A 23407-nucleotide genomic window follows, 5' to 3' on the forward strand; every position below is an offset into this window, starting at 1 on the left:
GCTTTTAAAAAGTAGGAACCTAAAAAATTAACTACTTAGTTCTACATTAGGCTAAATGATTTCTCTAGTACTTAGTTAAAGCATGTATTCTACTGACATAGCCCTTTATAATCCATCCTCGTCTTCACATCGTGTTGAAGCAATACAGTGGGATTCTTTTGGAGAAGAAAAGTACAAATCTCCTTCAATATTAGGGGGTCCTATCTATTTCTACAGTGACCGTGGCAAAAAATGATACAAAAATTACTACATATCACACAATTTTTTGACTAGAAACATTAACTATTAGTGTTCTGTACGTAAGGTCTTTATCCCCAACATGTCAGTCAACAGGCATTTGTTAAATGCTTCTCTAAGTACTAGAGAAACCAAACCATATTAACAGTGACATTTTTACTACCAGTGAAACCAGAGGGCTTAAGAAATTTGCAATTAAATAGAAGGATGGCTCACAGCCTTTTTTCTCTTGGAGACTTAAATAAAGAAGTTGGCAGAGTTGGTTTCCTCATAGGGTCAAAAGCAATAAAATACATCATCCTGCAGAGTGCTTTCTTCTTGTCGTATATTGCAGTATTCATGAGAAGCCCCGGAGTCAGGAAAACCTCAGTTCAAATCCAGCTTGATACACACGTACCAGCTGTGGGTCCTGGGCAGGTTACTTTGTTGTGGTTTGGGGTGCTGGGAACCCCAAAATGTAAGAGTATAGGGCTAGTCTGCTGTGAAAGAAATCGACCACTCAAGCCTTCTTTCAGTCAAAGTAGCAAGGTTTATTATAACATCAGTATGGTGAGCAAGATTCCTAGTAGTAAATCTGTAAATTTGATGAGGATAGTACTGATATACACACACACACACACACACACACACACACACACACACACACACACACACACACATTATATATAAGAAAAGATCTGGATGGGATTAAGAAATAGTAAATAGCCTGGGGTGACCCAGGGGCAACAGAGAAAGAGTCTAGATGGGATTAAGGATTGGTAAGTAGCCTGGGGTAGTCCAGGTATAGACAGTGAAAGGAATTAAGGGGTCAGAGAGCCACAGTGAAAGGGCAGTTAAAAGGATTTTTGAATATCTAAGGCTGGGATGGACCAGATGCCTCAGGCAGGAGCTTTTAGGGGTCCAGGTTCCATCACCCCATCAACTTAACCTCTAAGTTTCTTCATCTTTAAAATAAAGATAGTAGCAGTACATATATCTCCCGATTGTTGTGAGGATAAAATAAGTTAATATTTAACTTTAAAGAACTACATAAATCTAGCTATTATTATGAATTAATATCTTTTGGAAAGGGAAGCTAAGTGAGGAACTTGACAAGATTCTTCTAACTAAATTAATCTTATATACTTTGACCCCAGTGTGAAAGTCTGAAATGTGAATTGATATTAAGAAATGAATGAGGGACTTCCTGTTATGTGACCTACGAGTTATGGAGAACTTGACATTTTTTCTGATCCTCATAACATCTCAAAACTCTCCGAAGTAGGAATTATGCACCAGAGGGAAAGCAATTTAAACTGCCTCCACAGTCTAGGACACTACGGGCCCAAACAAAATGAAAACTTGATGAACTAACAGCAGAGGGAGCCAGTATTCTCTAACCCCTAACAAGGACTTCACCACCTCTCCGCCATTCATTACCACCACTAGATCCACGGGTCCCACCCCACACAGGGCCATGAAGATCCAAACTCCAAGCTGCAGCACAGTGGCTGCATTCTGTGCTGCAACAGCACTCTTTGCTATTTTTTGTTTTCGGGTTAGGCAGTGGGGTTAAGGGGCTTGCCCAGGGTCACACAACTGGTAAGTGTCCCAGACCAGATTTGAATTTAGATCCTCCTGACTCCAAGGCTGGAGCTCTATCCACTATGCCACCTAGCTGACCCCTGCAACAGAACTCTTATAGGACAATGGAGGAAGAAGAACAACAAAGCAGTACATATATCTGGGCTTATAAAAGAACTATACCACAATATAATCTCCTTCCTGCCTTTTCCAGTGCTGTAGAGTTCCAAAGTCCAAATGGCAGAAATTTGGTCCATCTGTGACAGACACAGCAGTGCTTTGTTGTTTGTCCTTCATTTTGAAGAACACCAATTACATCACACATGAACTGGATTTAAGTGAGGATTTGAGAGTTACAAAGTCCTCCGCTTCATTCTCTCTTTCTGAGTCATCAAAGTTCAGTGGCAAGACAAAATTCAAGATGATTAGTGATGGCCTGAGATGCAGCGAATGACCTTGACATCATCAATGTTTGACCAAGCCCTAAGCACTCCACAGCCTCTGCTTCAGCCACCTTTGCGGCCATTGGAACAAATTGTCCTCATCTATCCTCATCTATCCATTCTACCAGTCTTCACATGCTCGGGGTAGATATCCCCCCAACTCACTGTCGGTTTCCTTCAGCCTGGTTTAGCCCATCTGCCAAGGCAGTTTTACTGAGATGTGGCCACTGCATGTGCCACAGCTTCTTAGAGCCACAGGTGAGAGTTGGGTGGAGGTGGACACCACCCAATGGTAGATGAACAGCCCTGAAAAGGGCTCAGCAAGCCCTTACATCAGAATTGCTAGTCCTCCCTGAATATTTCATACAACCCAAGCAGTGCTTTGTACTGCTGGGGCTGAGAGCTGAGGAACAGAGGGAACTGAGCAGGGCCATGGGGGGTGGGGGGAGATTATGTGGCACTCCACTGAGCTTGAGAAAACAAGTCTGCCCTGTCTGGAGCCAGTTCTGTCCCTCCTTCCCGCCTTGCACCCCCCTCCTCCACTCTTTTGCCCAAGACATTTGGGGTAGAGATCTAGGAAAGTGAACTAAATATAAATTGATCAGTGTGGGAGGAGGCTGAGACACTTTGAGATCTAGTCCCCAGGGAAATCACATCAAAGGAAAGAGAGCTAGAAAATGAGTGATAGGGCAAAATAAGAATAAAAAGAGACTAAAAAGACCAAAGACTTAAGGGAGGAAAACTCAAAGACCTTCAACATAAGCAGATAAACCAGTAAGGAAGACATTAATCACAGAAGGAAATATGGCCTCCAGATCTAGTAAATGAATTCAGGCATCCTTGAATAAATACTATAAAACAAAGGATTATGATTCAGTACTGATGAGGCTGAGGACCTTATGGATTTTGTACAGAGCTCACATCCACAGCATGCTGTTCCTGAATAGTTTAAAAGAGAAATGATTATGTGAGAACAACAATTATGGTGTGCACAGCAGAAATAGTTCACAGAATAGAAAAACATGAATCCACAGGGGCAATTCTTAGCAAAGAAACAAAAGAAGGGACAACTGATTGGGAATGCATATATATGGAAGTAAAGGATAATCTGGAAAAAAAGAGAAGCAAAGCGCAATAACATTAAAAGAAAATATTATTCCATGAAATCAAAACATTAATCTTGAAGATAGGATATATAGAAACTACTTAAGGATTATTGGTCTCTCAGAAGAAACAAGTCAAAAAACCTGAAAACCATATTGCAGGAAATAATATAAGAAAACTGCCAAGAACTTATGAACACAGAACAAAGTGCCAATGTAAAGCATACATGGTTTTGTTTGTTTGGAGTTGTTTTGTTTTGGTTTTTTGGGGGGTAGACCACTGCTGTAAACTCCAACACCCTGTGGTTTAAATTTAACAATTCCATTGAGAAACTAATTCTACTAGCAAATTCTACTAGGAAAAAGACCTTTGAATATAAAAGAAAGGAAATTTGAATAACAGACGATTATTCTGCAACCATTAGAAAACACTAAAGGGGTTGGAATAATTTGTTTCAAAGAGCAAAATAGTTCAAGATGCAGCTCCAGGTGACCTACCTAGCCTGCAAATCTGAGCCTAACCATAAATGAAAAAAGATGAATTTTAAAACATCCTTAGGAAAAAAAAAACAACTAAAGAAATTATTTTCTCCTGAGACACCCCAGACAACAGAAATACAGGAAGGGTAAACAAATACAGCAGTCAAGGATAACAACAAGGAGAACAGCAACAGACAGACCAGTAAGAGACAAATTACAAAATTTACTTGCCCCATTTCCTTGAGTTTGATACAACTGATCTAGACTATCAAAGGAAATCATAAAAAGAGACGGGAATGAAGAGAGAACTTTTAGACACCAAAACACATTATAAGGCAGTAATCATCAAAACTATCTGGAATTGTTGAAAAATGGTTATACATACATTGAACAGACTAATTAAGAGGGGATCAGAAACAATGGAACTCAATAACCCAGTTTGATAAAGCAGAAAACATAAATTACTTAGGAAGGAACTCCCTGTTTGACAGAAACTGCAAGAAAAACTGGAAATCAACCTGGCAGAAATTGGCCTTAGACTAACACCTTATGCCATATTCAACAATACATTGGATAAATGGATGTGACCTTAATATTCAAGATCATACTATAAAAATATTGGAAAATAAGCAGAACATACACTTCTCATAGCTATGGGTAGGAGATATATTCTTAACCATAGAGTATAGGCAATTAAAAAAGATAAAATAGATAACTTTAATTGCAGGGAACTGAAAAGCTTCTGCACAATGCAAAAGGGGGGGGCTAATGGACAAAAAAATCTTTGTATCAGATTTTTCAGATAAGGGTTAATTATCCAAGTTGTATAAATAATTAAGATATATACATATGAGAAATAGCCATTCCACAATAGATAAGTGGTCAAAGGATATAAACAAACACTACTGAAAAGAATTGCAAAGTATTAACCATATGGAAATGCTCCAAATCTTTAATAAAAAGATAATTACATCCTAAAACAACCCAGAGATTTCAAGTCACACTCTACAAATTGTAAAAGATAACATTTGTCAATGGTGGAAGGGTTGTGACATGTGCAATTTTGAGTTATGAAAATAAAGTGACTAAAATATCCATACCTTTTAACCCAGAGATTCAGTTACACCAATTGAGGTGGGCAAGATTTTAAGAATTTGTGCCATTGGCCAGATTTTAAGAATCTGAACAATTTGGTAGAGGAGACAGATTTTTTTATAGTGTGGCCTAGAGCCTGGGGAGACCTGGAGAAGAGGTCTAGATGGAATTGAGGGTTGGAAATGGCCAAGGGCATTTCAGAGGAAAGGGACAGTGAAGGGCTGGACTAGGTTTGAGGTAATGGAGAATTGGAGATTGGGACAGGGTCTTAGCCATAATGCAAGGACAGTTGAAAGGATTAACTGGGAAGGGCCTGTGCCCCAGGTGAATGCTAGGGACCTGGGATCCAGGACATGGGCCATATAGGAAAGTCCAGGGCCTTTTAGAGGTCCCTCATCAGCACCCCATCATTACCAATATCAGGGTGCTTACTGTTTTGGGAAGGGGACAGGTGAGGGAGGGAAGATAGAATTTGGAACGCAAAACATTTTTTAAAAATATTAAAAATTGTTTTTAAATGTAATGGGGGGAATAAAATTTTTTTTTTAAAAACATAAGTAGATGCTCTCACCCCACCACTTCACAGAGGTAAGATGTTCATAAGTATTGTATATTGTACTTATTTGAGGGATTTTTCTATTTACTGCTCAGTTGGCCTAATTTTTCATCTTATTTTTCTTTTTTTTTTCTTTTTATCTTTAAAAATATTATTTGTTATATGGAATGGTTCTTGGGGGAGGGAGAGGGACATTGGGGTAAATAATGATGGTATTAAAAGATATCAATAAAAACTTAATTTAAAAAAAGGAAATGAGTGAGAACAAAGGCTTTTTTCCTACTCAGAAGTATAACATTCATTTACTATGAATGCTTTCTAGAATAGAGTTTTGAACACTTGTCATGACCCATGGCCCTGCTGTCCTCCACTATCTCTCAAAGTCTGTCCAAGTTCATGTTCATTTTTTGCATGACACTATCTATCCATCTCATCCTCTGTCTTCTCCTTTTTGTTTTGCCTTCAATCTTTCCCAACATCAGCATCTTTTCTGAGTCCCATCTTCTCATTATGTGGCCAAAGTATTTAAGCTTTAACTTCAGGAATTTTCCTTCCAGTGAAAAGCCTGAATTAATTTCTGAATTAAATTCTGTACTGATTTGATCCTCCTATTGTCCAAAGGACTCTCAAAAGTCTTTTCTAGCACCACAGTTTGAAAGCATCAATTCTTCAGTGCTCAGCTTTCCTTATAGTTCCACTCTCACAACCATAACAATATAACCATTAAAAAAGAAAAAACCATAGCTTTGACTATATAGACCTTTGTTGGCATATTGATGTCTCTGCTTTTTACTGTGATTTCCAGATTTGCTATAGCTTTCCTTCCAAGGAGCAATTACTTTCCTTTTAATTTCATGGCTATAGTTGCTATCTGCAGTGATCTTTGAACCCGAGAATATAAAATCAGACATTGCTTACATTTCTTCTCTATTTGCCAAGAAGTGATAGAATCAGTTACCAAGATTTTAGTTTTTTTGATGTGAAACTTTAAGCCAGCTTTTACACCCTCCTCTTTTACCCTCATCAAGAGATTTATTAATTCCTCCTCACTTCTGCCATCAGAGTGGTATCAGTGAGTACAAGTACAAGAAAAAAAAGAAACTGATTATCTTTTTTTTTTTAGGATGTTCTGAAAATAATTTATTTGCTCTGAAAAGTCAACTTGTGTGTAATACATTTCATCTTGGTAGCTTTTGAAAAGTTGTATCCCTTCAGTCTGATAGTATAGTAAAAGAAATAGATGAGGATATCATATCACACAATGGAAAAATTAATAGTGGTGCAAATGTCATGAGAATATTCCTGAACCTTGTAAAAATGAATGTTAAAATTTCCTGACATGTAACTGGAGGTAAAAATAACATTTAAAAAATAATCAATAAAAAATAAAATATTCCTGAAAGTGGTCATTTAAAAGAACCACAAATCCAAAGCCATAACAAAAAATCACTTATCCCTATGATACCCAACTTCCTAATTATGATGATTTTGCATTATTTTGAGCCACTTACATTCTTAAAATAGTATAGACTTATTGCTAATAAAGTCTTCTATTTTTTCTTAAAATTAACATTAGAATATCATGAGACTAACCCTTTTAGAATTCTAGTTTGTAAGACATTTAAAAGTAGCAAAAAAAAAAACCAAAACAGAAACCTGCCATGTATTTAAATGAAAAAATCAGTACTAGTAACCTGGGCAACCTACACAAGGTGTGAAAATTGAAACTCTATAGTTTATGGGCAGTTGGAGATTTTAAGCCATGATTATAAGAAATATGACTTCCTTTGTTGCATGTTGTGTTTGACGTGGCTGTCTACTCTTTCTGTGCCTCACTCTTAGCACTATTTACATGCCAACTACTTTTCCATATACCTTTTTTTTTTAGTTTCCCTTTTCATTATTTGTTTGTTTGTTTTAATATGAATTTATTTATTTTTAGTTCTCAACATTCACTTCCACAAGTTTTTGAATTCCAAATTTTCACCCCATCTCCCCCCTGTCCTCACCCCAAGATGGCATGCATTCTGAATATCCCTTCCCCTAGTCTGTCCTCTCTTCTGTTCTCTCCCCTTCTCTTATCCCCTTCCCCTTCTATTTTCCTGTAGGGCAGGTTTTTCCATCTTGTTTTTTTTTTTTTTTTTTTTTTATTTCCCAGTTAGCATGTGAAAACATTTTTTTTAAACATATGTTTTTAAAACTTTAGGTTTCAAATTTCTCTCCTCTCCCACCCACCCTCATTGAAAAAGCAAGCAACTCATCATAGGTTGTACATGTGCAGTTATGCAAAACACATCCATAGTAGACATGTTGTGAAAAACTAACTCTATTTCCCTTAATCCTATCCTGCCCCCCCACTTATTCTGTTCTTTCTTTTGACCCTGTCCCTCCTCAGAAGTATAACCCTAGCCCTTTCCCAATCTGCCCTCCTCTCTATCATCCCCCTGCTCTCTTGTCCCCTTCTCCCCCTATTTTCCTGTAGGGTAAGACAGATTTCCATACCCAATTGAATGTGTATGTTATTCCCTCCTTAAGCCAAATCCTATGAGAATAAGATTCACTCATTCCCTCTCACCTTCCCCGTCCCCTCCACTGTAAGAGACTTTTCTTTTCTGTTTTTTTTTGTGAGATAATTTACCCCATTCTACCTCTCCCTTTCTTCTTCTCTGAGTATTATCCTCTCTCATCCCTTAATTTTATTCTCCAGATATGACCCCTTAATCTTCAACTCACCCTGTGCCCTCTATCTATCTATCTGTCTATCTATCTATCTATCTATCTATCTATCTATCTATCTATCTATCTATCTATACATACATACATATAATTTTTTTCCTCCAACTACCCTAATACTGACAAAGGTCTCATGAGTTATAAATATCATCTTTCCATGCAGGAATGTAAACAGTTCAATCTTAATAAGTCTCTTATGATTTCTCTTTCCTGTTTACCTCTTCATGTTCCACTGAGTCCTGTATTTGAAAGTCAAATTTTCTATTCAGCTCTGGTCTTTTCATCAAGAATGCTTGAAAGTCCTCTATTTCACTGAATGACCATTTTTTCCCCTGAAGGATTATACTCAGTTTTGCTGGGTAGGTGATTCTTGGTTGTAATCCTATCTCCTTTGCCCTCCAGAATATTATATTCCATGCCCTGCGGTCCTTTAATGTAGAAGCTGCTAAATCTTGTGTTATCCTGATTGTGTTTCCACAGTACTTGAATTGTTTCCTTCTGGCAGCTTGTAATATTTTCTCCTTGACCTGGGAACTCTGGAATTTGGCTATAATATTCCTAGGAGTTTTCCTTTGGGGATCTCTTTCAGGAGGAGATCTGTGGATTCTTTCAATTTCTATTTTGCCCTCTGGTTCTACTATATCAGGGCAGTTTTCCTTGATAATTTCTTGAAAGATGATGTCTAGGCTCTTTTTTTGATCATGGCTTTCAGATAGTCCAATAATTTTTAAATTCTCTCTCCTGGATCTATTTTCCAGGTCAGTTGTTTTTCCAATGAGATATTTCACATTGTTTTTTAATTTTTCATTCTTTTGGATTTGTTCTACTGTGTCGTGATTTCTCATAAAGTCACTATCTTCCAATTGTTCTATTCTAATTTTTAAGGAAGTATTTTCTTCAGTAATCTTTTGGACTTCCTTTTCCATTTGGCCAATTTTTCTTTTTACGGCATTCTTCTCCTCATTGGTTTTTTGGACCTCTTTTGCCATTTGGGTTAGGCTATATTTTAAGGTATTATTTTCTTCAGTATTTTTTTGGGTCTCCTTTAGCAAGCTGATGACTTGTTTTTCGTGATTTTCTTACATCACTCTCAGTTTTTCCTCTACTTCCCTTACTTGCTTCTCAAGATCCCTTTTGAGCTGTTCCAAGGCCTGGGACTGATTCATATTTTTCTTGGAGGCTTTGGATGTAGGAGCTTTGACTTTGTTGTCTTCTTCTGGTTGTATATTTTGATCTTCTTTGTCACCAAAGTAAGATTCTATGGTCTGATTCTTTTTGAGCAGCTTGCTCATGATCCCAGCCAATTACTTGAGTTTTAAACTCTTTGTTAAGGTACGAATCTGCTTCCAACATGGAGAGTGTACTGTCCCAAGCTTCAAAGGTTTGTATAGCTGTTTATGATAAGGGGCGAGGTGTTTACTCCTTTCCTGGCCTGTGACCACAAGTATTCCTTTCTGTCCTGTAACTGTGGGGAAGGGTTCCTCTTCACAGCCACTCCAAGCTCCACCAAGCCGGAGCTCCTCCTCACCCCAGCACCCCCGCCCAAAACTGACCCAGATCCAAACACAGGCAAAGCAAGAGATTCCTGCCTCAGCACTGGCAAACAGATCCCTGCAGTCCCTCTCTGATCAGCCACTGGATTCCCCCTCAGTCTGTGGGCCGGAAACTTGTGAAGCAGCTGTCCTGTCCCCCCCCCCCAGTGCTCTTGGGGAATGGAGCTGAAACTCCGCCTTCCTCTTTCAGCAGCAACAGAAACAGACTTTTCCCACTGACCTTCTAAGTTGTCTTTGGCATTTGTGGATTGAGAAGTCTGGAAACCTCCACAGCTGCCCGAAATTCAGTCCTCTGAGACTGGCTCCAGATTTGCTGCGGCCTGCGCGCCCACGCTGCGCTGCGCTCCCAGCCTGGTGCGATACAGCTTTCTGATCAATCAACCAGGTTGTCTTGGGCTGGAAATTTGTTTCACTCTGCCTTTTTGTGGGTTCTGCTGCTTCAGAATTTGTTTAGAGCCATTTTTTATGAGTATTTGGAGGGGTTTGGAGGATAGCTCAAGCAAGTCACTGGTTTCACTCCACCATCTTGGCTCCGCCCCCTTCGAAACTGATTATCCTAATAAATAGGAAATGGCTAGCTACTGATGTGGGAGTTTTAATTATGTACTGTATGATTACTGATGAAGCAAAAATCAAAACACTATATTAAAAAATATAAAAAGGAAAACATTACATAAACACATAAGCTTCAGTACTACCAAATGAAAATATTTGTTAAATTCAAAACTTGGGAAATGGATAAAAGTAAAGATATTGAATCTAATTTTAACTGTTTCTTACTGAAGTTTAATGGATATAAAGTAATAATGAAAATGAATATAAAGGGGCCCATAAACTGCTTACAGCTAGCAAATACTTACCAAGTTGAGAAATTGGACAGACTAGAGCAGTACTAATTTAGAATATGAACTCACTTACAAAGCATTACCAAGAAGGATAGTAGAAGATTAACAAAGAATATTGCCTCACAAAGAAAATGAAAAGGAACTGAGACAAAAACAAGTGCGAATTTCTTGGCTTGAGACACAAATTAAACTAGATTATTTTAAAAGTGTGTGGGACAGCGACCCCAACCCAAATTAAACTCAGAGACTTTTCAAAGTGGAAAGCAAAGGTTACCTTTATTACAATCTCCCGAGATGGCTGTCTGCTCCTTGGATACAAGTGTAGAGAGAGGTGGAGAGAGAGAGAGAGAGAGAGAGAGAGAGAGAGAGAGAGAGAGAGAGAGAGAGAGAAGAGACAGACTGCCTAACAGGGGCCACCTTATAAAAGCAAATCTCCGCCCACCATGAAAACAAGTCTCCACTCACCACTATCCCTTACCCCGTTAACTGGGGGTGGGCTTACATTCTAACTGGAAGATGGGGCTTACATTCTAAGCTTGAAAGTTTCTTCCTATCCCCTTAACCGGGAGGTGGGGCTTACATTCCAGGGTGAAATTCAAAGCCAAGGACAAATGGCTCAGGTTGGGGGTGGGGCAGGGCCTATTCTTTCTGTTAAGTGTTTAAAAACAGGGTCTGAGTGGGGGAGGATTTTGAAAATAGTAATCAAGAATTATTTGACCCTTTGAGGAGCCTTCACCTCTGAGAGTTCATTTCTCACACTACCTTCTGAACTCATTACCTTAATTACATTGAGAAGTCTTCACTGGGACATCCCATTCAAAAGCATGTATAGGTTTCTGGGAGCCAAGATGGTGGAGTAAGAGGTGAGTCTCTCTTACCATTCCTTATTAACCCCTGAAAGCCCAGAAAATATCACCCCAGGAAAAACTTGGAACAGCTGAACCAGAAGAAAGATGGGGTGTGTGAGAGGTGATCTCTCAGAAGTGAAGCCTCCTCAAAGGGTCATTAGTTCTTGTTAATGGTTCTGGTATTGTTGCTTTTGAGTGGTACGTGTGTACCAACACTACGTGAAGACCCCTCAGAATACAAGACCCCCTCCCCTAGCCTTCTCCCTCCCCTACTGTTAGTTAGCAGAAATTCCTGAGCCATAAGAGTATCCTGTCTATCTCATCCTCCAGCTAGCTTTATAACCTTGGGTAAAAGGCTGCTGAAACTGTGAGGCCCTGAAAGGGGGAACATGCTAACATAATTTCTACACCTCTTTGTTCTCTGTTACTGGGCTAGTTTTTACACAAATAGATAGTGCACCTGAGGCTCAGCCAAGAAGCCCACGGGAAGGGGTTTAGAGTGGGCTGCTGCATTAGGATCTATATAATCTTGCCTTAAACAAAGAGCGCGGGAACTCTGGGGGCAGCTTAGGCAGCACAGGGGTGTCCTTTCTCTAGAAAGTCAATAAAGAGATTCTTCCTTTTTGTAACTTTTGTCAAGACTCTGGTTTTTAACTGAGTGAAACAATGTAAACAATGTGAGATCTCTCAGATGGGCTGAGTGTAACAATTTCTTAGACTGTTGCAAAGTCGAGGTTGGTTACACTAACCTGAGTAGGCATAAGTTTCGGGTTTGTAGAAATCACATGATTTTTATCGTTACATCAGCATTAGGTAATGGCTAATTACTAAATAAGGATAAACAGCTAGGATTGGTAGTAGTATAATGTGTTTTCTTGTTTCTGGGGTAGATTTTCTCATTTTAGATTGTAAGGCTAAAATTCCTGTCCAATGGGAATTCAAAGCCAGTGATGGGTGGGTATCTCTGTGTTAGGGCTACCATCACCTTTGTCCTGGCCTTTGTGCCTTGCCTCGCTTTGCTCGGACTGCCGGACAAAGCAGACGCCTGCTTCTCATGAGAACATAATAAATCTTTCACTTTATACCTAGAAAATCTCTGAGTGTTATTTTTGGGCAGATGTACCACACAGGTGCAGCAGTCCAGTAGCCCAGGCAGCTTGAGGAATTCACTGGAAAATCCCCTCTTACCTTGGAGGAAGGGGAGCAGTACAGAACAGGAGGCATCCCAGCAAGCTAGTAGAAAGCCCCACCTCAGCATACCAGGAGGAGATCCTGAAGCCCAGGTGGTAGAGCAGGCAAACACTTAATACCTGGACCCCTGAGTGCTTCACTGAGGGCGTGGGAACTGGTGGAAACCAGCTCGGAAACCACCAGGTGCCTCGGCATTCTACAGCAACTGGCTCTCCCAGTGCCTCAGCAAAACTAAGGGAAGCAGCACTCCAAGGGGCCCCAGGTGGATAAACACCCTACAACATCCATATGAAAGGAGCTGAAGAAAGCAAAAGGAAGGAAAGGCCTGGGTGAGAGGAAATCTCCAGGAGCCACACTACCCAATCCTACCCCTAGAGTTCCAGTGTTGGTGATTCCAGCCCAACACCAGGTTAAGCTGCCAGAATCCTACAGCTTCCAACTGCCAACTTTAGAGGCCCCAGCACAAAGCCATCCACCAGGCCCTAGGCTCCCAACACAAGAAGCTTGGGTCAGTGCCCTCTGCTCCCCAGCGGGAGAGCCCAATCTCTTTGAAGGCCGGGAAATAAGCAAACACCATAAGCAAAAAGAAACATACAATAGATTCTTATTATGCGAAGAGTGAAGAAGCAAGGCAGAAATTCTGAAAAGGACAACTAACATAATCAGTTAGGCATAGAAACCTAACAGGCAGTAGGGGGAAAAGGGGAAAGAAAAGGGAGGGGGCTAATAAAAGGGAGGTGGGACTGAGAGAGGAGGTGGTCAAAAGCAAAACATTAGTGAGGAGGGAAAAGGAGAAAGAAAAGCATAAACGGGGGGAAAAGGATGGAGAGAAAGACATAGATAGTAATCATAGTTGTGAATGTGATATGTGAATGTAATGGAATACTATTGTGCTGTAAGAAATGACTGAACAGGCTGACTTCAGAAAAACTTGAAAAGAATTGTATGGACTGATGCTGAGTGAAGTGAGCAGAACCAGGAGAATGTTGTACACAGTAACAACCACATTGAGTGATGAGTGACTTTGATAGACTTAGCCCCTCTCAGTAATACAAGGATCTAATTCATCTCCAAAAGTCTCATGATGGAAAATGCTATCCACATCCAAAGAAAGAACTATGGAGTTTGAATGCAGATCGAAGCATACTATTTACTATTTTTTTCTTCTGTTGTGTTTTGTTTCCTCTTTCTGGTGGTTCTTCCTGTTAGTTCTAATTCATACTTACAACATCACTACTGTGAAAATGCAATTAATAGGGATGTGTGTATACACACACACACACACACACACACACACACACACGTGTATAGCCTATATCAGATTGTGTACCATCTTGGGGAGGGAGGGGGAGAAAAATTTAAAAGTCAAAAGTTTATGGAAGTGATTGTTGATAAATTAATAAAAACAAATTTTTTAAAAAGAGCATGTATCGGTAAAACTGGAATGAGGGCAACAATTACATGTGGATTGGAATAGATTTGTCAGCATTTCCATGGCAATCCGTTCTTACCATTGATGACAGTGAAACCACCAAACTTATATAACAATGAACTATTAAAGCTGAGAGAAATAGAATTTAAAATGACATCATAATTGCCTTAGAAAACAAACGTATATTGATAGAAAGTAAGCTTATGGAGAATTTTGCCCATTAGAGTAAAAACTGAATCTTAGTGAGGATCTGATAGATGTTTGACAGACTGTCCCATTTAATCTTTCTATTATATTGCCTCAAAGACCTATTTTAATATATGTTATTACTTTTTTTCTTTTAAAAAAATGCAACTCATACTATAGAAAACAAACGTATATTGATAGAAAGTAAGCTTATGGAGAATTTTGCCCATTAGAGTAAAAACTGAATCTTAGTGAGGATCTGATAGATGTTTGACAGACTGTCCCATTTAATCTTTCTATTATATTGCCTCAAAGACCTATTTTAATATATGTTATTACTTTTTTTCTTTTAAAAAAATGCAACTCATACTATACAACCATTACATTCAATGTGGTAAATCAAAAAGAATTCTGAAGTAGAGTTACAGTTACCTGGTTCTTGTGCCACTTACTTATTGTATGGCCTTAGATAACGTAGTAAACCTTTGTGGGCCTCAGTTTCATCATCTACAAAATGAGGGAATTTTTCTAGACTTCTCAGTTCTTTCTAGTTCCAAATCTATAAGTTTTTGCTCTCCATACTCTTTCAGGAAAATAGTACCCCAGAGTTGGGTAGAGTTTAGTTGGAATATTGATCATATGATCAAATGTATTTTGAAAAGCTTTTTAATTTTGATACAACCATTTATTCTAATCCTGGAGTGGTGACGGGAAAAACACGTTCTTTAATACTCTTTTGATGGAGCTGTGAGGTGGTCCATCCATTCTGGAAAGCAACTTGTAGAAAAAACTATAAAACAGTATATACCCTTTAACCTTATGATACCACTAGTAGGTCCACTAGTAGTTGTGTACCCCAAAAATATCAAAGAGTGTAAGGACCCATATGTACATAAATATCTGTAGCAGCTCTTTTTGTTTTAGCAAAGAATTGGAAATTAAGGAAATGCCTATCAATTGGAGAATGACAGAATAAATTATGGTGTATGAATGTGATGAAATACTATTGTTCTATAAGAAATGATGAAGGGGATGAATTCATAAAAATCTGAGAGGATTTGTATAAACTGATTCAGAGTATAGTGAGCAGAAGCAGAAGAAAAATTTATATAATAACAAAAATATTATTGTTGAGGTCTAGGGGTCCTGGGAACCCAAAATTCAAGGGCAAAAGACATGAGTCCTGCCTCAAATGAACTTGACTGAAGCCTTCTTTTCAGCCAGAGACAAGGTTTTTTAAACACTGGGGTGGGCAAGATTTTAAGAATCTACCCTATTGGCCAGATCTAAGAATCTCTGCCTTTGTAATAAGAATACAACTGGGCCAGACTTAAGGAATCTGAGCAGAGGCAAGGTTTATTATATCACCACTAGAAGCTGGCCAGACTCTTAAGGAATCTGAGAGATTTAATGGGGGCAAGATGGACACTTATATACAGTGGTCAAGGAGTAGCCAATAGCTTGGGTAACTGGGAGGTAACAGAGAAGGATTAGGAAGAGCTGGGTGCCCCAGGAAAACATCAGGGACCTGGAGCACATGGAAGGGCTCTAGATGGAATTAAGGGTGGGAGGTGGCTGGAGTGTGGGGGTTGTGATCAGGAAGTGACAAACAATGAAGGGCTGGCTTAGGTTAGAGGTAAGGGAGAACTGGAGGTTTGAGAGTGGGCCACAGTGAAAGGCTAGTTGCAAGGATTACTGGGATGGGTCAGTGAAGCAGGGCAATGCCAGAGACTTGGCCATGTGGGAAAGTTAGGGAAAGTGGCAGGGTCGGTGGGAGGGTTTCCCAGGACCAGTACCCCATTAATTATGAGGATAATCAACCATGAAAGACTTAATAATAGGAACTCTAGTCAGTATAACCATTAACTGCAGCTCCAAAGGACTCATGATAAAATAGGTTCTCCACCTCCAGATAAAGAAGTGATAGATCAAAGAATATGTTTCCCTTTTTTTAGACATTGCTAATGGGGAACTTTGTTTTTCATGACTATACATATTTGTACTAGGCTTTTCTTGTTATCAGTGGGGTAAGGGAGTGTGAGAATTTGGAACTGAAAATAAAATAAAATTGGGAAAAAATGAACGTTCAGTAATCTGCTTTCTAAAAATGCTTCAGTGAATCACCTTTTTTCTTTTTGGCAATAGTAAACATTAGCTTACATATTATACACTTTTTCTTTCTTCAGTCTCTTGGGGTATAGGACTAGTAATGTCATTGTTGCAGTCTGAGAGGTTTCGAGACCCCTTAAGGACCAGAGTATAGGATGGGGTCGTCTGGAATGAATTCACAGATTGAAGCATTCTTTAAGTCAAGGTGGCAAAGATTTATTGTTATCCTGTACAGCAGACAGAGGTCCTTAAGGAATTCTTCCATGATGGGCAGAGCTGCTTAGAGAACTTGCAACCTAACAGGAATGATGCTAAAGCTTATATAAGATTAGTGGCAAGTGTACTAATTAGGTGATAACACACAACTATGTCATTCACTAATGGAAATGACGTGGAGGGAGAGTTTCCTAAGGGGTATGTTTTTGGTCTGTTGTGTCTGAGACAAGATAGTTTCAGGAGTTGACATCTATAGCTTGACCTCTGGATTGTATACAGTAACTGTGGGCATTAGTACTTGATAGTTCTGATGGTACAAGATAGTCCTGTTTATACGAGGGAAATTCTATAGAGATCAGTTTGTTCTTGTACAGGGAGAGATAGTTTGCCTCACTGGGCCCACTCATGAGTTATTGCCAGACATAGCATCCTTGGGCTGGAGGGAAATGGTCAGGGATAATGCCTGGAGGCTAGGAAGAAATATCATCTTGGAAGTGGGGTCTGAGTACAAGCACCCAAGCACCCCATCAGCACGATTGGGTCTACAGTTTAATAGCTTTTGGGGCATTGTTTCAAATTGTTTTCCAGAATGCCTGAACCTGTTGCTGCTAACATCAATAATGTACCATTGTGTCTACTATACTGTAGCTCTTCCACAAATGTTCATTTTTTTTTGTTGTCTTTGATAGGGTGATAAGTATAAGGTGAAAATTTTAATTTTCATTTCTCTAATTGTTACAACAACAAGGGTTCCAAATAAAGTCTCTACACAGAGAAAAGGACTTCCAGAACAGGGGTTGTGAGTTGAACCTTGTCACACATTTCTGAAACATGTGTGTCACTACAATGATGGTCTAAATTTAAGCTTAATCTTCCCATGGAGGCTGTATTTGTGGGAAGGATTTAATGAGGTTCTTAGGAGAATATTTTGTATTAACTGTCCTTACCATCTATCTCAGAGTAGTAGTCACTGCCCTCTGGGGACACCCAACCTGACAATTTGAGCAGAAGCTGGCAGATCCTCTCATCATCAACATCATCATCATCATCTTTGTCATTTTCATCATGGTAGTCATCTTCATTATTTCCTCCTCCCTTCTTGTCCTTTTTTATTTACTTTTGGTTTTGTTTTGTTTTTTTTAGCTGGAACAATTTACTTTTTGTCTTGTGTGGTTTTCATTTTTGATTTCTTTAAATATAACTCTAGAAAGACAGGCTTTTAAAAGCCCATAGTTAGTCATGGAATAATGTAAAATTGAAGTATATCTGAAATTAACAAATTTTTTAAAAAGCCCACTGTGATTTAAATGGAGCTACTTGAATCTATTTTAAAAGTCAGATCACTCTGAATTTCATTGAATAGCCAATAATAGCTCCAATCCAAACTTCTGTGACTCATTGTTTAGATTTTAATGGCTTAGAATGAGTGTAAATATCAATGTTTTCTGTTCTGGCGAAACTCAACAACTGATGTAGAGCATTTTTTCCATATGGTGTTAGTAGTTTAAATTTATTCTTTTCATAATTTTCTTTACATATCCTTTGACCATTTTTCTGTTGAAGAATGGCTTTAACTCATATATTTGAATAATTTCCTTATATGTCTTGGATATCATACTTGTATCAGAGGAAAAAAATTCAATTTTTCTCTAGCTGTTTCCTTTTTTGGTTTTAACTATATTGATTTTGTTTGTGTAAAACCTTTTGTCCACTTTATCTTCTGTGATCCTCTCTATTCCTTGTCTAGTCATGAACTCTTCCCTTACACGTGGTATGCAAAAGACATTTTTCCTTGTTCCTCTGCCTACTCTGTTTATGTTGTGATCTTGTATATGTAGGCCTTGTGTCTGGTTGGAACTTGTTTTGGTATGTGGTGTAAGATCTTATTCTCGAACTGGTTTCTGCCAGATTGCTTTCTAGCTTTCCCAGCAGTTTTTGTTTACTGGTAAACACTTGCCTCAATAGCTAGCATCTTTGACTTTATCAGACATGGTACTATGTTGGTTTCCTCTGTATGTTAGTTATCTAATTTGTTCCACTGATCAACTGTTCTATTTTTGAACCAGTACCAAACAATTTTGATGTGTAACTTTAAATCCTGTACTAGAAGGTCCCATTCCTTCCCATTTTTTCTTTTCTTTATATTCCTTTGAGATATTTGATCTTTCATTCTACCATTTTAATATTATTTTTATTTTTTCTAGCTCTTATAATCCTTTGATTGTTTGGTATGGCTCTAAATTAACTAATTGATACAGAGATTATTATATTTTGTATTGTGTTGGGACAGCACAATGATAAGCAGTCGTTTTCTCTCCACTTCCTTAATTCTGTCTTTGTTTCTGGAGTTCTTTATAATCGTATTCAGATAGTTCCTTCTGTATCTGGGCAGGTAACAGATTCCTAACAATTAGTTCTTTCCAAAACCAGAATGACCTGTTTTGAGAGCTGGTAGGCTTTTGCCTCCTTAGAGGTATTCAAGTAGAGGCCATATGGTAATTTGTCAGGTTTGTTATAGTAGGGATTCCTCTTGTGTATCACTTGAACTATTTAGCCTCTAAGTTCTCTTTCAACTCTCAATTTTAATGTTGTAGCATAAGAAACAAGTCTGGTTTTTAGAGACAGGAGCTCAACCTAGTAAAAATAGCATTTTACTAGGAATCAGAAGAAATGAATTCTGGTCCCAACTCTGTCACTAACATTATCTATGTGGCCTTGGTCTGTGGTCCTTTTGAACTTTAAATTTCAGTGAGTCTATGATTCTATGATGTTTAAGGATTGGGGAAACATTAAGAAGCTATCTATTTCTGTCTCCTGAATATAAGACTGCCAAACAAAACAAATCATTGACAGCTTGGAAGCTTTTCTGCCTACCAGATATTGTGGAGAATGGCAGTGAACTCACTATTTTAGGTAGAAAAACTATTTTAAATTAACCTGAAAGAACCTTGGAAGTAGTATCATTAACACAAATGATTAGGATTACTCATTCCCTATTTACTTTGTATTTGTGACTGTGAAAATCATAGATTTTGATTGTCAGGAGTTACATATTGTTATTTTCTGTGATCACATTTTTATGTGATAGTTGTCTTGGTAAATGTTTATTCTTCATTGGAGAAAGTGCTCCAAAATTCCTTTATTGGTTGTTCACAAGAAGCAATGTTTCATCCTTGCATATGACGTGCTTTGGGGCCTAGCATGCTTTTGGGAAGTAAACTCTCATGCCATAAGTGACAGTAATACTGTTCCCTTTCAGGAAACACTGATAGATTGGTGTGATGAAAAGGAACTTAATTTGATTTTAACAACTGGAGGAACTGGATTTGCACCACGAGATGTCACTCCAGAGGTGAGATACATGCCTTCATATTCAGTAAATGGTCTAAGCACATGTTGTTTTAAAATCTTGTGCTCTTTTTCTGACTTTCTTTTTGTAGTTTCTTTGTGGAGATCAAGTGATATGTACCAACAATAGAGCATATTTGCTGCCACAATATTATTCAAACATTACAAACAACATGATTTTCTTGACATTCTTTGGACTTAAACTAGAAAAGATTCCATATAAACTGGTTGGACTTCTTGCCCCAGAATATGATAAAGCATTTGCTCAATGGCCTGTTTTATGACCCATAATTTAGATATTTTCCTAGTTGAGAGAAGAGTCATAATGAACCATTGTCCCTGAAAACTATTACTGTTAGTACCATGAGTATTTGCCTAATTTTTAAAAGTTCCAGACCTAAATCTGTGGTCCTATTCCTTATGTTAAAATTCTATCTTGTCATAGGGTTATGTTTCAAAAAGTAACAAAGTAACTCCAATGTAATATATGCATGCACGTTCCAGTGTTTTAATTAGGAACAAATTTGCAAGGGAAAAGTCCTCTTTCTCATGGTTTTAGATGTTGAAGGCAGTGATATATAGAATTTAGCAAGCCAAAAGAGTTAAATAAATATCTAGGCATTCTGCATCAAGAATCAACTTTGGCTCTTATGTGGCAGAGAAAAAAAATGACAGAGAAAGAGAAAATTTCTGCCTCCCCCTTTATGTTTTAGTCTTGACCCATGTTCCAATCTCATCTAAGGAAGACGTGGTACTGAATTGTCATTTTGATATTAGACATAGGGGCAGGTAGGTGGCGCAGTGGATAGAGCACCAGCCCTGGATTCAGGACCTGAGTTCAAATCCGGCCTCAGACGCATAACACTCGCTAGTTGTGTGACTGTGGGCAAGTCACTTAACCCTATTCCCTAGCAAAAAAAAACCCCAAAAACAAAAACAAGATATTACATATGAAATTGATATTACTGATTGCATTATACTTTTTCCCTTTTACCCTACCTTAAAAAACAACCACCTTTATTGAAAAACAATTTAAATGCTACCAGTTGACATCCCTAGTTTTCAGATCAGTTGAGCATTTCCCATTACTTCTAATCAGCTTTAAAGTAGTATTGTGATGTAGTTCTTAAACAGCTACTGTTCTCCTTCACTCAAGGAAGGACATCAAGTGTACCTTTTATACAGAAAATTTTCAGGATATTTTGTGGTTCTTCTTTTTGAAAGTCACATGCAAGATATCTGTAATGCTTTCATCATTAAGGTGACTCTTCTTCCCCTTAAAAAAATTATCAAACTATGTGTATTGGTAGATTGTAAACTCCACTGTAAAGTCATCTTGCATATTGACTCTACTGGAGTTAACTTCTGGAACTCTGTAAGAAATGGTCACTTGATCATTGCTATTAGAACTAGAATAATTATTTGGGGAATACAGGATGGAAGCAAAAAATTCTCTTTAAAATTCTCTTTAAAATTAGAACTATTAAACAGCAAAGCATTAAAAAGTATGGAGTGATTGAAGTGTTTCTCCAGAGCACCAAAATTTTAAGGGTAGTGCAATACCTGTATTCCAGATAAAATGAGTGGAAAAAACTGATCTTATCCTAGTTGGTGAGAACAGTTCTAACAGGAAGGAACCAGATAGTAGTTGTTCCTCTCGTGAACTTATTCACCCCAGGCCCTGTCCTTCTCCTTCCCCCAGGGGCATCCTCTTTAACAGCTGCTTTGTGGTACCTGAGGGTTTCCTCTGGCATGGGATAATGTTCCAATGTCTCTCTCCCTCCCCTTATAGGGTTTTGTATTTGAACATCAGAGGTCTCCTTGTCACCAACTGAACATCTCTTTGAAAGTTTCTTTGAAGGCATTTTTAACGCTGCTTCCCTGGAAGTGCTTTGTGATGCTTGCCCTGGATGACAGTCAATACTAGTTACGGCTCTATTAAAAAGTCACTTGAAGGCACAGGTTTCTAGAAGGCAGGTGTTCCTAAATAGTGTTCAAGATTTGAACTGAGTGATATTGAGATTCATTACATCTCTATTTTCTATGATATTTTCATAATTTATGACATTTTACTAGTGGCTAGAACTGACGCTGTTGGAAAATTCATTCTTAACCTTTATAAATGTGGGAAAATCCATTGTATATCATATTAAATAGTCCAAATAATATAGATCCTCATGTTAATTTCAATATGCTTTGCTGAAAAATTAACTCACACTGCTATGATATGTCATTATATTAATAACATGATCAGTTTTAGTCTGAATTTCCACATTTAGCATCCTTTTCATTTGCACTAGTCTTCTTTGTAGCAGCAATTTAGCAAAGCTTATATCCTTCCATGATACTCTAATGTGTTGTAATATAAAGGGCCACAAATGAGTAGCTCTGAAATTGCAGAGTTGTCTACATTAAAATTAAGTTTTCAAATAACTGAAGGCAGGGTAAGTATTTGCATCAGCAAATGACTGGGTATTTAAGTTGTTTTAATTTTATATCTATTTCATGGCTTTGAAGATACATGAATTTTACTTCATTGATGGCATATGTTAATACAACTCTCAGTGGTCAAGAACCCATAAAACTTTTAAAATTTGAAGAAAGATGTAGTAGAATGGCCATATAAGAAGACTTCTTTCACTTCCATTACAAAATCTTAAACTTTTTTTAAACTTTTGCAAAAAGATTCATAATTGTATAGTTAAAGATGTCCGCTGTTGTTATTAGTGTAAGATCAGACTGATAAACAGGGACTCAGAGATGTAATACTGTTCTAAAATTATTTGATTGTCTTTCTTGGGTATATTCTTTAACTTTTTGCCTCTTAGTTATTTCATCTGTAACATAAATTTTATGTCTGAGACATTTGTCTGTCATAGACATATGTAGACATTGTCTATAAAGGTGATGAAGACAAAAATATTTAATTTTATTTCTAAATAATATATTAATAAAAATAAAAACGTTTGTTTTATTGATATAAGCATAAATTTGTATTATTGTCCAAGTCCAGAAATATTGAAGACTAACCAATGGCTCATTAAAAGTTAAGCTATGCAAAACTTCTAAGAAGACTGGAGGAGCACTGAACTTTCCTACTGAACTTAACAGTTATGAATCAGAATTCCCACTCACCCACATACTTGTCACTTGGGCCAGTAATAAAACTTCTCTGGGCCTCAGTTTCCTTGTACATAAGATGAAAGAGTTAAACCAGTTGACCTCCAGGGTCCATCCTAGCTCTAGAGCCAATTATATTTGTGATTTTTTTAATGCAGTGTAATACCTTATGAATCTTATATTGGTCTTAGCTACAACCAAAGAAAAGATTGTCAGTTTCCAGGATCATTTGCAGCTACAAAAGACAACTATGTAGTTCTAAATGTGTTTCAGAGAAAGAATGGGGAAGAGAGAAAGTGCAAGAGAGGGAGGGAGAGGGAGAGAATGACAATGAAAATGTATAATAAGT

At 37.9% G+C, this 23407-nt stretch overlaps 1 protein-coding gene across 18 annotated transcripts in view; it reads left to right on the forward strand.

Annotated features, from left to right (window-relative positions):
• The window catches only part of GPHN (gephyrin), a 789636-nt gene that overhangs the window by 353224 nt on the left and 413005 nt on the right, over nucleotides 1–23407 (forward strand). For all 18 annotated transcript variants that reach the window (XM_021004811.2, XM_021004814.2, XM_021004816.2 and 15 more), the window contains one exon: nucleotides 19850–19942. In XM_021004811.2, coding sequence (XP_020860470.1) covers nucleotides 19850–19942 — 93 coding nt within the window. Of the gene's footprint in view, nucleotides 1–19849; nucleotides 19943–23407 lie in introns of those variants that run through there.

Source organism: Phascolarctos cinereus, unplaced genomic scaffold, assembly GCF_003287225.1.
Source record: "Phascolarctos cinereus isolate Bilbo 61053 unplaced genomic scaffold, phaCin_HiC Scaffold_3;HRSCAF=262, whole genome shotgun sequence".
In the NCBI taxonomy this organism is placed as follows: Eukaryota; Metazoa; Chordata; class Mammalia; order Diprotodontia; family Phascolarctidae; genus Phascolarctos; species Phascolarctos cinereus.